This window comes from Urocitellus parryii, chromosome 1 (assembly GCF_045843805.1).
Source record: "Urocitellus parryii isolate mUroPar1 chromosome 1, mUroPar1.hap1, whole genome shotgun sequence".
In the NCBI taxonomy this organism is placed as follows: domain Eukaryota; kingdom Metazoa; phylum Chordata; class Mammalia; order Rodentia; family Sciuridae; genus Urocitellus; species Urocitellus parryii.
The window spans coordinates 125,776,699-125,793,390 of NC_135531.1; the positions used below are offsets into that span (position 1 = coordinate 125,776,699).

At 39.0% G+C, this 16,692-nt stretch overlaps 1 protein-coding gene across 1 annotated transcript in view; it reads left to right on the forward strand.

The window, feature by feature from the left end:
- Window positions 1-16,692, forward strand: part of Trpc7 (transient receptor potential cation channel subfamily C member 7) — a 147,466-nt gene that overhangs the window by 91,515 nt on the left and 39,259 nt on the right. The window contains exons 5-6 of the mRNA XM_077798310.1: window positions 1,181-1,345; window positions 9,814-10,030. Coding sequence (XP_077654436.1) covers window positions 1,181-1,345; window positions 9,814-10,030 — 382 coding nt within the window. The remainder of the gene's footprint in view (window positions 1-1,180; window positions 1,346-9,813; window positions 10,031-16,692) is intronic.

The following is a 16,692-nucleotide window of genomic DNA, read 5'->3' on the forward strand; positions in this document are numbered from 1 at the left end:
CTATATGCTAGATCGAGTGGAAAAAGGAAGTTTTGTCTATGAATATAAGGATATCTCAGGGATCATAAGAGCAAAGTGGAGTTGGGTCAGACACTATCTCAGCTTCTTCACATCTTCATTCTCCTTTCTCTTTTCAACTGGCTTATTTTGCTAACTAGTCTACTCAGAACACAGATCTCCCCAGGTACATGTTAACTGCCTACTATATAAACTGCCTCTTTCATCATACTTCCAAATACCTAAAAGAGAAAACCTTATGGGCCCAGTTCAGATCAAGGTTCTATCCCTAGTCAAATAAACTATCATAGGTATCTAGGGACAAGGCCACACAATATCAGATGGTCACAAGGGGTCCAACTTATAATTTGAGCATTAGGGCAGGGCAGTTCCAAGGAAGGAAGGTGGTGGTGAGAGGCTGCAAGATGTCCCAAAAGAAAGGTATTACCTGGGAATACAATGTGCCAGTGCTCCAGCACACCACGAGAACTCCATGGATCCAAGCTGAACACCACTGAGATGCAGTGAGGAAATACAGAGGAATTTTCAAATATTCTCTGGAAACACTGTAATTGTTTTTCCTTAGACCACATAGGAAAAGAGAAGGGTACCTTTCTGAAGTATCTCATTTAATCCTATAAGATGACCTGATAAACTCTGTTTTGCAGATGAGATTATTAAGGCTCAGAAAGGTTAAATAGCTGGCACAAGGACACCAGCTAGTAAATGGCAGAGCAAAATCCAAACCCAAAATCTGACTCCAAACCCCTAGTAATGATCCAATCATTCTTCTGTGTGGTTTTCCAAATGAGCCCAGAGATAAATCTCCTCTGATCAGATAAACAGCCTGAACTGAAGACAAGCATTTATACAAAAGCTGCTTATCATTTTCTGTGGCTGAGGCTTCTCCTGGGCCTCACTTTGGAAAGGACTAATTCAGCCAGCCCAACCTACAAGGGTTCTGGCTGTAACACAAAGCTCCCCAGCATCCCAGAGTCAGAAGCCCCACCCATCTCCACTTACCCCTGCAAGTACCTGCCCCAGCTACCCAGCTCCAACACTCAGGTCACCCCCAGGTCAAACACTTCAGCCCCAAGTTACTTCTAAATTGTATACTGTTCAAGTGCTATCAATGCCATTTTCCTGTTGCGTTTTGTTTTTGTTTTTTGTTTTGTTTTTACAGTTCGTTGCTCATCCTAACTGTCAGCAGCAATTGCTTACCATGTGGTATGAAAATCTCTCAGGCTTACGTCAACAGTCTATCGCTGTGAAATTCCTGGCTGTCTTTGGAGTCTCCATAGGCCTCCCTTTTCTCGCCATAGCCTATTGGATTGCTCCCTGCAGCAAGGTACAGACTGCTTAAGGTGCATGTCGTTTGCAGTTATTTCTTCTCTCTTCTTAGCATGACCTGAAGTTCATGTTGTTCAAATCAGCACTGATCTTTTCCCACTATTATTGAAGGATAATAGTCCTGGGCTGGGGATGTAGCTCAGTGATAGAAACCTTGCCTAGCATGAGAGTAGGCCCTGAGTTCCAGCCCAAGAACCAAACTAAATTTTAAAAGATAATAGTTCTAAGATATCTAGCAAAAGTAGAAAGTCATATAAGAGGGAAAATGTTAAAACCTGTTTTTTAATCATCATTTTTAAAGAGAGAAGAGCAACAAAATGGGAAATTTTAAACATGTGAGGTATAATCTAAATGGATCCATAACAGAACAGAGAAAGAATAAAGGCACTTTTCTTCTTCTAATTATGCAATGTGCTAAGCATGTCCTCCAAACCCATAGTACTTCATCATAATTATGGTAATAGTAATAGCCAGCACTTATTGAGTAGTTTTTCTTTGCTAAGTCCTTTTCATGGACTTTTCTTTTCACTTCCTCAATTACATTATAACATATATGCTTCATTGAAGTTGGTTCAGAAGTGAGAACTAGCAGGCTGAGAATTAAATTGCAGCTCATTCTGAGGCACTTCAGACCCATTGCCACATTGTTCTTATTTTCCTAGCCTCCTTGATGATGTTCTGGCCCTCATGAGCAATTAATTAGGTTACAAGATAAAAAAGGCAAAATATGACCTCAAAAAGTGCAGGGCTGGTTTTTAAGAGAATATGTCAAGGGACAACTGAAGACAAGAGGAATGGTATCTGCAGGTGCCAAATTATCCCACTGCCTGTTCTATTACCCCCCCCCCCCATAGCCCAGCCATTTGGTCCAAAGCCATAGAAAGAACCAGTACTCCAGCTCAGGGCAAGAGTTAGTGTCTAGAAAACCAAGATTTTAAAATATGTTTCATGGATTTAAGATTGTTTTTAAAGGGTCCAAAGCTACATTTATCTAGTGATAGATTTTTAAAGAAATTAAGGTAATCAACACTCAAGAGAAAATATGACTACAGGGAGATTAGATCCACAGGAAATTTGATCAGCTAATGTGCTTAATAAAAATGTCACCAGTGAGCTGACCCTCTTGTCAAGTCCATTTATAGAGAACTCAGTCCAGAATAATGGGCCTAAGGCTCCAGGGTTGCAGCAGAGGCCACCTAACCAGGCAGGCAATGATTTGACTGTCTCAGAGTCAGTTAGGAATCATAGAGGGAGGCCAGGCCTCAAACACTGTCTTCTATGGACAATATTGAAAATAAAAACCAAATACTGAGTGTTCACAGAATGTGACCTTATATTTATTGAGAATTCTGTTTCTACAGTAGTCTCATGCTATGTACTTCTAAATAATAATACATATGTAGATAAAACCACTTTTGTTCTGTCTTTTTTTTAATGGACAAAAAAAGCTCAGAAAACAAAAAGAAACTAACCAGATTTAGAGCTGGACTAGAGCTGGTCATTGGTTGCAGGCACGTGTTTTGATGCTGGAATCATCTAGTATGTAGTGGAAATTGGATCCTGGCCTTTACCCAGAGACTGCATGGACAGAGACACTTGCCTATACTCTCTCTGAGCCTCAAAACTGATTCTAGGCTTTTCAATCATTAAAATAACAACATTGTGGAGAAAATGCTGCCAATCCTCACTTTTGCTACAAAGCTAGATATGGCAGCTTCCAAGAACCTGGAACTAGTCAACAACAGCAAACTGATTTGCCTCTGCCTGTCTGGTAGCATGGAAAACAATTCAGAAAAAAAAAATGATATTTCAGCTGCTGATGAAATTTTTTTAGCTTTTTGGTAGGTTTGAGAAGAATCTTGGCAAATATGCATATAAGACCCACCAAAACTTATGTAGTACAGGAAGGGTATTCTGGAATTTCTCAGGCCCAGTAAATCCAGAAAACTGATACCACCATAAAGGGGATAAGGGTCAGATCTGTAGAATGTCTACTGGAACATTCTGGAGGAAATTATTTCAGGAAAGTTTGGGCCCATGACTGGGGCTTTCTCTCCTTTGTTCAAATACTTATCTTATTGATATTTGATGCTCCCAAAACTTCCAGTTAGACTAAAATTTAAAGCACTCAAGATAAACATGGGCTGATCATTAAGGCACTTGTCATTTCTGTGTACTTTGTAGAATCAGGTCTGAGCTCAATGCAGGGGTTGGGGCATGTTGATGGCTGAGTGACAAGTCTTCATCTGTGGTATTAAGATGACTCTTGGTGGCATCGTTCATAACAAGGAAAGATTGCCTCATTAAAGAGCTTTTCGAACATGCTCTGAGGCAGCCAAAGGACAGATGAAACAGTGAAGATATTTTTAGTTTTTCCTTTCACCACTTAGAAAGAAGTCTTTTCAAGTTATTACTGGGAATTACAGAGAGGTCACATCTAGCGTGTGACAAAACCAGCCCTCTCTGAAGACTCCTGATGTGCAGAAGACCATGTCTTCCCAGGAGGAAGGCATGGTGAAGAAGTCTGCTAATGGGCTGGTATTCCTCTTCCCAATGGGGTCATTGCCATTATGTCTATTTCTGTAGTTTCATGAAAAATACAGTGCATTCCAGGGATTCCATGTTTTAATATTATTACACCTCCATCTAAGAAAATAGACCTTGATATTTTTTACAAATATATTTATAAACCGCTACTGCCAAATTTCATCAACTGGCTGATGTCCATCAATATCCAGCAAATGTTGGAATTTCTGTTTTCAACTTAATGGTGCATTTACTTCCTAATAGTTTCAGTTCTAATTTAGGAACTATTAGGAACAACAAAATTACTTGATTAGCCTGCCAAGATTAACTCATTATTTATTTCCTATTAGATTCTCAAGGCTGTCAACTCTATTTTTATATTCTTTTAAGTTCCTGAGGGTCCCTAAGAAAGGCAGTTAAATAAGGGGGGTATAAAACTAAGAATGTCAACAGGAGCCAGTTTATTAATGTTGGTTGAAGAGGGTAACCAAGTCACAGATGAGTACATATGGTGATAGGTGCACACATAAAGCATGGGACAGGTTTGTCAGGGTCAAGAAAAGATAGTGATTTTGTTTTATTTATCATTTCTCAATTATATTACCAACATGGTTGACAGGCTGCTGGGAGAACAGTGAGTTCCTAATCACATGGATGTGTGTAGTTAGACATTTTTTCCTAGAGAGTTCTCTATCCTCTCAACAAAAGCCCCAAGGCCAAAGGGCCTTAATGGCTGATTAGCCTATTCTCCATCCTTTGCTCTTTCATTCTGATTTACAATTTAGATTGTTTGCTTAAAGTCTCAGAGCTGAAAGAATAACAGTCATCCTCAAGGATTCAGTGTCTCAACTGCATGTAGACTGGGGCAGAAATCAGCACAATGAAAATACTGAGACTTGCACAAGTTCTGATTCTAAAATTTTATGACAGGAAAAGCTACTCTCTCCATTGCCATACCTTAGCTATTTAGCTATCCCTAAAATTATTCCCAGAAATCAGGAAGGGAGAGCTGAAAACAACTTTAGAATTTGACCTGTTATCTTTGTAGTGTGCAATCTTATCCTTACTGCCACATAACTCTTGCTTAAAGGCATATCTAAGTGTTTGTCATCATCCCCCTCCACAGTCCCAAACAAGAAATTCTAGTGAGAAAGGCATGAATAAGCAAGCAGCTTTTAAAGATCTATACTTAAAACCACATGTTCTAGCACCCAAGTAAGAGAGGACAGTGACTCCAAAGGCCTCTACCCAACATTCACTCATACCAGGAAGATAACAGAAAAATTACAGAAAAATCACAATACAAGTTTTTGAATGGTAGCCATGGAGGGAAATTTGTGCCAAGCAATAGAGAACTGCTGTTCTAACACCAATAATACTTCTACCCCTCAGTCCAAAAGGATAGTCCACTCTGCTGGGATAGGACTTAAGAATTCCAGAGGCTGGTCACTTTTATACTGAGCCCAGTCTGAGTCCCACAACATTACTCCTCATCTCTCCACATAGTTCCTACCACAGTTTTTGGCCTGTATCTCTCCCACTAGGAAAGCAACAACTTTGAAGGAAAGGACCAACTCTTGTACTCTGTTTTATTTTCATCACCTTTAGTGATCATGTTGCACATGGATGGTACCGCAAATAGGCTCACGGCATAAGCATAGAAGAACTCTGTATGGGTTTGATTTTTTGTGAATCCTTTAATGTGAGCTTTTCAAGAGTTAGTCAGGTCTCTTTTAAGTTTCCCTTGAGGGGATTCCCTGAGCTGCTCAGGGCCACCTGTTGAGATACACTATACACACATTACACATTACATAATTCATTGCTTGCATCAATCCTGTGCAGGAGGTACTATTTTTGTCTCCATTTTACTGAAGAAACTAAGACACTAGTTTAAGCAACTTGCCAAAAACCTATGGAGCTGTGATTGAGAACTGGGATCTCTGACTCCAGAAATATGCCCATAGCCACTACATATACACACACATGTACACACACACATGCACGCACATAATTCTCTGGTTACATCAACAGTATTATGACTTTCAATGCCTACTGTTCACATCTTAACCTAAGACTTGATTTGGAATGTTAGAGCTGGAAGGACTTGTCTAGAAAGGAGAAAAGAAAACCTCTAAAGGACAAACTCTATCCTTTCCTTTCCTTTCATTAAAAGTCTCACCGTGTAAATTCCATTATCACTGAGCACCTCTTCAGCCCACAGAACAAACTGTGACTTCACATTAAAATGTGTGTATATTCTGATTAGAGATGCCTAAATGAATACTCCCCTCAAAAGGGGAGATTCCTGATCCCTAGGTTAGACATTTTGAATAAGAATTTAGAAGAAGCATATTGAGGAATCTACCAGTAATTTAACCAGGATCTTTATAATATTTAGAACAACTAGACTTTAAAGAAGTATGTTTCTTTTTGGAATGATTCCAAAGTTTGCATCTGTTCAACTTTCCAACTTATAAACTGAGCCCTTATAAACTGAGCTTAGGACCATTGGCATCTGGCTGAAACTGAGGTTGACATTTGGTGAGGGAGACTCTGGTGGTATAAGACTAGAAAGAGGTACAGGAAACATTTCTCCTTGCAATCTACTGAAACCATGGTCATAGGTTACTTTCTTGGCATAGGAGACCCTCAGACCACCAGGTGCTTAAGTGGTTAAGTGCTAGTGGTTAAGGTCAACAGTCCAGTGGCATGGAACAAAGTTATGCCAACCAGTAAATGCAGGTGCCCATCCCTGAGGATCTGTGAATGTAACTTGTTTGGAACCAATTCAAGGGCACTACTCAGTTGCTCTCAAATTCATATATTTCTCAGAGTAAAAGAATAGTGCCCAGAAAGTCTGAGGCAAGCCAGAGACTAGATTCTACAGACGTGTATCTTCTGTGATGTCCTCCGCTCATAAGGTCCTAAGCTGCTTTTAGCACGTTGTCAGACTCACAGGTTCTGCACTGCAGGCGGAATGGACAACTACATTTGCCAAAGCTCTAACATCCATTTTAAAAGCTGTGACCTGACCCAGTTTTAATGATTCCATAACTAAAAGCTGTTGGCACATATTAGTTGAATTTTTTTTTCTTTTGGCTCATCTGATGGTCTTGTGAAGGGGAACATTTTTTCCAAGAGTAATTTACTTCAAAAATTGTCTTAATGTGTAAAATAAGAAATTTTACACAGAAAGAAAAAGAAAGCCACTAAAATAACTGTATTTTATCTGACCTTTGTCAAAATTTTATCAGTTAAAAAGATGCATTTGTCCCAGAAAAACAAAAAGAAATCAATTCCTAGTCTCACATTTCTTCACTATGACCTAGATCAAGTGGGAACTGAGCCCAGGGTAACCTTCCAAATCACCACAGGGCGTTATCAGTTTTTTTTTTATTACATTTTGCACTAATGATTTATACACACTCATCTTCTGCCATAGGATACCAACTTGAAAGAGGTAACAAAGGGAATGTAAATCTCTAGTACCAAGGTCTTCTAGGGAATCCCAAGGTCAGCTTGGATTTAGTCACAAATATATTTAATCAGATGCTTCACTTGGATGAGAAGATGGAAAGGTGTACCCCAGATCAATAGAAGACACCATGTAGAGTCCATAGACAAAGGGTCAGGAAAATTGGCTGACAATCCCTTAAGAGCTGTGTCTATGTCCAAGTGTCCCATCTTTTTCTGACATTCCTGTGAATCTGTTGTGATATACAAGATACAGGGATACCTTGCCCTCTCCCTCCCTCTCCCACTCTCCTCCTAAGGTCTTTTTATATCTTCCATTATTACTATGTACTGAATGAGGTTGTGACACAATAATAAGAAACAATGTGAAGACTATTTAAGGATATCTCCTGGGTACACCAAAATATTCCACAGTCCTGATTGGGAAATGGGGCTCCAAGATGCCAACATTATTAGCTAAAATGCTGAGAATTTCAAAATGGATATTTAATATCATATAAATAAAATGAGACTTGAATTGATTCATATTTTTACTGAATTTATGTGAGATATTTTTATTAGTCCTTTCATTTAGTTTCTGCCTTCTGAAATTAGTACATCTGCCTATTACCAAAACTATACTACAGTCTCTATTTTTGTAAATAACAAAGATAAACATTACAGTTTATACAAATTTCATTTGTAAGATGTTTGTGGGCCTTTGATTATCAGCTAAGCAACTCTTTACATTTCTGAAGTTATTTCAAATATCATACAATAATATGCATGTGAACTTAAGTAACTTCTAACACTATCAGGGATTCCCTTTGTCTGGATCTGAGATACAGGGTTTTTTTATAGATAAAAGCAGCTTCTTAAAAATATTGCAGGGCTGGGCATGGTGGTTCATGCTTGTAAACCCAGCAGCTTGGGAGGCTGAGGCAGGAAGATCACAAGTTCAAAGCCAGCCTCAGCAAAAGCAAGGCACTAAGCAACTCAATGAGACCCTGTCTCTAAATAAAATATGAAATAGGGTTGGGGATATGCCTCAGTTGCTGAGTGCTCCTGAGTTCAATTTGCAGTACAAATATATATATATATATATATATATATATATATATATATATATATATATATATATATAAAACATATATATATTGCAGTTGATAGTTCTATGTCATCGGACTCATAATAAATCATGTTATACAAAAGACTAGAATTAAAAGGAGATGATTATCATACTGAAGCACATTTAAAGAACATTATCAGGGCATCTGATTTACAAATGCTATGTTGAACATAGTCATAATTAGGAAAATTTTACCTAGATAAGCCCCTGTAATTGATTTTCTGTTGTACCAATACTCTAGCTCCTGGGTGACATTTCACTCTAGGACTCCTGAATGAGGCAGAGTGTGAACATCAATTAATCAGTCACAGATTATAACTGAATATCTTCTCTGGAGAAGGAGCTGAGCTTCAGAAAATATTTCCCTCTTAGCTCTTGTCTTATCACCGTACCTGGATAGGGGCTAAGGTTTGGTGCTTAAATGAGGATGACAACAGTGACCAGGAAGAGACCCAAGTAAGTTTATTAATAGGGATTCAGCAAGGACTCAATGTATAGCCCTTAATTTAGCCCTCAAAGATCTAAGTGATCTTTGGATGGGATGCCCTGAGATCTGAGAAAATGTGACCAAAACTTGCTCCCAAATAGGGCAAATTTTGGACTATTTCAGACTCATGTGGAATGAAGAATTAACACTAGGCCATAACAAAAACTTCAATAAATTTTAAAATAATAGCATAGTCTATGTTCTATAAATATGCCATAGTAAAGTTAGAATTTTTGAAAGCAGGAAAAAATAAAGTTCTACTTGTATGGAAAGAAAATAATACCTAAGTTTAAAATTAAATCAAAAGAGAATTTTAAAATATGCATAATTATCAATGAAAGTGTTTAATGTCTAATTTTGTGGGAACACAGTTAAAGCAGTACCTGGCAGGAAATATATAGATTTTTAAAATGTTTATCAAGATAGAAGAAAGGTTGAAAACTATCTAAGCATAAATCCTAATTAAACAGCAAAAGAGCATACCTCAAATATATCTTTTGAAATTGTACATTCTATTCAGACATATTATTTTTTCCCAGATCTGAAGGACATAAAAATCCTATCCATGCAGACAAGAGTATCTGTGCAATCAGATGTAACATGATGACACATCAATGTGTTCCATTCCTTTCTATTAGCCCCTCTAAGACTGTTAAATAGGAAAAAAATGAGGTCAGTATTAAATAGATTTGGTCAAGCAGCATCTCACATTTATATAAGAGAAAACACTGTCTGGGCTCAGTTAGTAGTCTGTCTAAGATGGAAGATTCTCTGGTTAAACTCTGGTTTGATGAAATCAATGTTTTAAAGAAAGACCTACACCCACCTAGAGCTGCCAGTTTAACACATCTTGTGCACATTTTGTTTTCAGCTAGGACGAACCCTGAGGAGCCCTTTCATGAAGTTTGTAGCCCATGCAGTTTCTTTTACAATCTTCTTGGGACTGTTAGTGGTAAATGCATCCGACCGATTTGAAGGTGTTAAAACCCTGCCCAATGAAACCTTCACAGACTACCCAAAACAGATCTTCAGAGTGAAAACTACACAGTTCTCCTGGACAGAAATGCTCATCATGAAGTGGGTCTTAGGTAAGCAAGTTGCTCTTTCTTTTGTCCCCCCCCCTTCAATTATAATAGGCCATTATTAAACTGATTTCTGAACTCAACCTCTCCTCATGAATATACTCTTGGCAGACAAAATAGCAAGTGGATGACCAACAAGAAAGTCAAAGTCAGCTTTTATGTGAGCTAGTGTTTAAAATGCACAGGCTTGTAAAATAACTCCCAATTTTGAAAGGAAATGTTTGGGAAAAAATTTGTTAAGTATTTTTCATTAAAAATATATTTAAAATGATTGTAAAGTGGTTTTCATGGGAAACCTTATTTTGATCATTTAAAAATGTCTCTTGAAAGCCTTAGGAAATCAAGTTCTGCTTCTAAAAAAAGGATATAAAATTGTATAGTTTAAAAGATATTTTTGTTATTGCAAATACCTAAAATCTTGATAATAAATATAAATCTACAATTTAGAGGGTAACATTTTCTCATTATTTGTGTAAGAGGTTTATTTTGGTTCACACCTTTGGAGGCTAGGAAGTCCAAGATAAGGCAGCTGCATCTGCTTGACAGCCTTGTGCTGTGTCAACTTGTGGTGGAAAGTGGAAGGGCAAGTGGGCATGCACGAAGGAGAGAAAACACTAGGAGCAACGTCACTTTTATAAAACTTCACTCTCACAGTACCTATTCCAGTCCCACAGAGCAAGAATCCACTCATATGAGAAAGCATCAGTTCACTCATGAGGACCCCATAACCCAAACACCTAACATGGGGCCCCATCTCCCAACACACTGGGGATCATGTGAGTTTTGAACCATACTCAATCATAGCAATTGTCTTCCATTAAAGAGTGGGGCTGCAGTGTAGCCCAGTGGAGGAGCACTGCCAGGCATGTGTGAGGTCCTGGGTTCAATCCTTAGTACACTACAAGGGGAAAAGATTAAAGAGTGTTTTACTTTATTCTGAAAGGATATTTGCACATCATTTTCATTCATTTCCATTCCTTCTTAGAGTGGATCTGGAGAAGCTAAGGATTGTTTACCTTTGTATAATGGAGATTCACTTCTGAGGTCTTTCTACTGAAAGTCCTGGTGGTCAGTAAAGACTCTCAGCTCTTATGATCAGAGCTCTAGAAATTGTCCAACTTATAGCTCCCTGACTGTTGTCTGTGGAATCCACTCTTTGTTTTTATGACTTATTATTCAAGAACATTCAAATTCTTTAAATTTCTGGAATTTTTTGTTTGTTTCCTTCAGGGGGTTTTGTTGATTGGCTTGCTTGCTTGCTTGTGTTTGCACAGTACCCTTCTCTCTGGAGCTCTGCCTGAGCTCTAATCTCAGCCTCTTCACTCAAGGAGACTGCCTGCTGTGTTTCTGGGCCCCCTCCTATGCATGGCAGACTGGAATGTGCTTCCAGAAAGACAGCCAGTGTCCTCATATGACTTACCTCATGGTTCCCATTACTTAGGAATAACAGACTTATGCTGTCTCCAATGTCTGAAAATAATTCTTTCTTTTTTTCTTCTGTATTCCAGAGTGGCTGGTAACAGAAATCAGGATGCTTTTTTGAAAGCATAACCAGAAAAACATTATCAAACTTAAAAGAAATATAATAATTTCTTAATGTCTTCATACATCCAATTAGTAACAAATGCCTCTGATTGAGAGAGGTATGTTGAATAAGTAACAGCATGACCTGCTTCCTCTTTTCCTTCAGATCTCTGTTCACATTTCACCCTCTCAGAGTAATTAAGCAGATAGGAGCAGGTACACTTATCCCCCTTCTCTGATAAGGTGAAAAGCATTCTAGGCAGAAGGAACAGTATATGTTAAAGCCTAGAATCCAAAACAAGCTGGACATGCTCAAAGAACATCAAGCAGACTAATGTGGCTAGAGTACATAAATACAGAGGAGAAAAGTAGAGATGAAGGCAGGAGAAGAGCTTTGCAGAATTCTGGGCACAGAAATAACATCATGTGAATTCAGTAAAGAGTCAGTGACTGCTGTGTTAAGAACAGATGATTGTGGGACAAATAGCAGAAGCAACAGACCAGTTAGGAAGCCACTGCAATTGGTAAATAGTAAATGGTTAATGTAAGAGGGCAGAAGATGGTGATTATATTTTGAAGGTAAAATCCAATAATATTTACTATTGTATTATATGTGGGATATGAAATAAAGAGAGCAAAGACAATTCCAAGTATTTTAGCTCAAGCAATGGGATAGCACAAAGCCATTTACTAAGATAGGGCCAGACAAAAATCAGTTTGGATAGGGAAGAGAAATGGAAATCAAGACTTCAGCTTGAGATCTATGTATTAGACATTTAAGAGTAAACATCAAGTAACAAATGGATATATATGTCTGAAGTTCAGAGGAGAAATGAGTCTGGAAACAAAAAAATTGGACATACCGGTATATTTACATAAATTATATGAGATCACCTTCACTTTGAATATAGACAGATGAACTAAGGATAAATCCAGTGGTTTAGGTATGGAAAGATGAGAAGTATCCAGAAAAAGAGATGAGGTAAAAGGATAACCAAGAGAGTGGTGACCCAGAAGTAACTATGAACCAGGGAGTGATCCTTTATGTCAGATACTACTGATGGATCAAATAACATGAGATCTAAGGATGGACCATCAGCTTTGGAAGCAAAGTTTCTGAACAGGTGGAGCAATGAGATCCAGTGTCCAAGTAGAGGACTTGGCCTTACCAGGAACATAGACCCTTCATTTATTGTAACAGGAGGGAGGGTGAAGGCATAGTGCAGATGGTGTGTTGGGATGCAGTGGTGGGAACATGTAGATGTTCTTTTCTGATGTTTTTTATTTTATCCATTTTTTTCTCAATAAGTATGTTTTAGTTATTAAGCATTTGCATTAAGCATTTAGTTATTAAGCACTATGTCAGGTACTAAGGAAGCAACTATAAATAGGACTAGTATTATCTTGTTCTAAATATCTTCTGGAGCTCTTTAATTATGACAAAAATAATCATGATGAATTTTAAGAGATAACCTTTGTGTTCATACAGAAGACTCTTTTTGCTGGTCCATTGTGAGATCTAACATCTAATCCACTCTCTGCTCAGAAGTAGCAGAGCATAAAGTTGTACCAGGCCCCTGCTGATGGCATCTTAGAATTCTGTTCCCAGACGCTGCTAGGAAAGCCTTGAATCAGTTAGAAAGACAACTCCACAGACCTCTCTCCCCACGACATATCACACTCATAAGTGTAGTACTTCATACAGACTGGTTATGAAAAGACCCGAGTCATTGTTCCCTCTTTGCCATAATCAACTCTAGAGCTGAAGAGAAGCTTAGGACCCAACAAGTCCAAACTGCTCCATGCAGGGATGGATAATAATTTCTTAATGTCTTCATACATCCAATTAGTAACAAATGCCTCTGATTGAGAGAGGTATGTTGAATAAGTAACAGCATGACCTGCTTCCTCTTTTCCTTCAGATCTCTGTTCACATTTCACCCTCTCAGAGTAATTAAGCAGATAGGAGCAGGTACACTTATCCCCCTTCTCTGATAAGGTGAAAAGGAAGGTGAATGACCTTATCCAAGTCTCCCAGTTTCTTCCCTTCCCACTCCCATGCCTCAGTCTGTTCTCTGCACAAGAGCTAAAGTGATCCACTTAAAAGATACTCAAATCTTGTCACTCTACCTCTTCAGTAGTTTCCCATCTGCCTCAGTGTGACAACTAGTGTTATCACACGGCCTATAATGCCCTCAGCTCTCTGCCCCATCTCTATGGTTCCTCCCACCACACTTCCTCTCACTCACCCTGTCTTAGGCCCACCCGTCTCCTTGCCTCACTGCTTCTGCCTCAGAAGTCCTGCCCAGGCTTGGCCCCTGTGCCTGGCGAGTTCCTCCTGCAGGGAGCTGTGGGGGTCACTCCCTTACATCCTCAGGTCTTTGCTCAAAAATCCCCCTTCTGAAAATGAGGTCTTTTTTGAATCAACCTGTTTAAAATTGCAAGTCTCCCTACTCTACTTCCTCCTCTTCTGTTTTTCCTCCCTTCTCTGATTTTCTTCATAATAGTTACCATCTCTGACAAGACTATATGTATGCTCTTTGTTTCTTGTCTAAATTAATGTTATTATTTCTGCAGTCATACAGATTTGCAACTGCTCTTGTCATCTTCTGTTTAACCGTAGTCCTCTCTCCATATGGACATTTAATTTTCTCAGTGACCTCTTTCAGTGGCCAAATAGAGTGCAATACTCTACCATACTCCCCAGCCTCCTCCTATTGAGCATATAGATTATTCCTCTTCTGCTGTATCATTTCACAGGAGAGTTAAACCCAATTAGAAATATGTTCTTCCTTCACTCCAAATGCTTTTCCTGGTTATCAGCAGAATTTTAGAAACTTCTGTCAACCCAAGATATTTAAAGCATGGGATGGAGAGGTTAAGGCCAACAGAGACTAAGAATATATAGCCAGCAGGGTAGAAGAAAACCCAGGAGGACATAACATCAAGGATGTCAAGTAAGAAGCATGACTGAGGAAGGAAGGACAAATTTACTGGTAGGCACGTATATTCTGTAGAACTATCAAATGAGTGGCTTTGCAGAGTACGAAGTGAACCAGAGACTATCACTCCTTCCAGCCTGAAGAATGCCCAACATCAGTGGCCTATGTTTATTACCTGATTACACACAGTGACTCTAGAGTAGTTGAAGAGCTTATAATAAGCTTCTCAACTGGAGCATGTATCTCTAGAGACTCTCATCAGGGGAGTATATAAAATGTTAGTAGTTCCCAGAAAGTCATTACAGGCTTGGAGGTCAGGAAACCTCTCCTAATGCATGTGATTCCTCCATACAGGAATAGAATCATTTCACTCTGCCCCAATCTCCTAGGAAAACTGGCAATGTCTTCTTAAACAGATGCTATAGTACTGAACACTCAATTGGAATGAGATACAAATGTCCAGTTCAGTAGCAAAAATAAATAAATAAATAAATAAATAAATAAATAAATAAATAAAGTGTTAAGGGAATGAGCTTGGGACCAGGTGTCAGGAAACCCAGTCCTGACTGTGTCCCCCTCTCTTTAGTGGCCTTGCCTCTCTGGACTTCAGTTTCCACATCTGTAAAACGTGAAAGTCTAGCTATTGCCTCTCCTGAACCCACCTAGGATTATAAACTCTGAGGGCAGTGCTACATCTTAGCTCCAAAATCACACACTTAGGCTTGACCAAGAGTAAAACTATAAAGTCATGAGCACTGAGTTATTTTAACAGTCTCCACTTACATCTGGGTAAGTTTTCCTAACAAAATATCCCAAACAACTTTCCAAGGTTCGTTCCAGAAAGCCAGACCATGTGGCTGCCCTGCGAATCACATTTAGGGGCTTCCCAGGCACTCAGAATGAACTCCAGTCTCCTTAGCACTGCCTAAAAGAGAGCTTTTCAGTAACCTCACCTGTAGCTACTGCCTGACCCTTGAATCCTATGGAGCACCTCAGTTCCCTGGAAAGACCTACTCCCCCTTATGTCTATGGCCACCACCTGGAACATTTTGCCAGCCCTTGCCCTTTCACCTAGTCAACCACTTGTCCCTCATCCTAAGTGTCACCCCCTTCATGAACTCACACCTTCACTGAGTCAATGGATATATGGTATGCCAAGGTCATATGACTGTAATGTTGACTTTCCTGAACATTTTCCATTACAACATCTGTCACCCTATAGCACTGTGACCTGTGGACACATCTGTCTCCAGCACTAGACTTAAATTACTATGAAAATGTTACCAAAAGCTCAGTCCTTGTCCCCAATGCCAATCCAATAACAAGGACACAGATTTGAGGAAAAAGAAGTTTTATTTCTTACTTAGCAAAGGAGAAACACAGTGGACTCTTGTCCTAGAGACAGCAATTCTGCTGATCAGCAGGAACAGGGCCTTTCAAAGAGGTGATTAAATGGCTACATTACATGTGTCCTCTGTTAATTCACTTGTTAATTTGGGAGACAGTCATTTCTGAGATTTCTAGTGCAATCCCCAAAGTCTAGATTACTTTGCTCCTATGGTGGATGTGTACTCAAGGACAGATAAATCTGCCTAAAATGGGGAAGAAAGGTGAATCAGTTTCCCAGAAGCTAAATTAGGCATGGGGAGAGATTAGAGAGGAGCAGGGAGAAAGGAAAAGAACAAAACATGTCCAGTCTAAAAATGAGATGCCATGGCAGAATGGCAAGGGCTATATTCAAAGAATTAAAGTCAACCACTGTTACAAAAGACTACCATTATGTTGATTGTTGCATCCCCAGAATGGCGCCTGGCAAAGAAGTGAAAGTCAACATCTGGTCCATGGATAAGTGAGTTCCTGACCCATCAGGGTAAGCTTGTACTTAGTGAAAGGCATAGTAGAGTCGGCACAGTGGGCAACAAGAAACCTGGACTGCCTGTGTGACTTTACACAACTCACTTGCCACCTTTATATATGAGTTTCCTCACGTATAGAGTGGAGATAATGATAGTACTATCTATTCAACTAGTATGAAGATGCAGTGTTTATAAAGTGCTTAGCACAGGACCTGGTACCTAGAAGGAACTCAATAATTGATGGCTACTATAATTAGAAAAGAAGACAAAAAAGAGAAGGAATTTTCTTAGGACATTTTTAAACCCTGAAAATTTCTGAGATCAAAGTTTTTCAAAGGACTGGTTA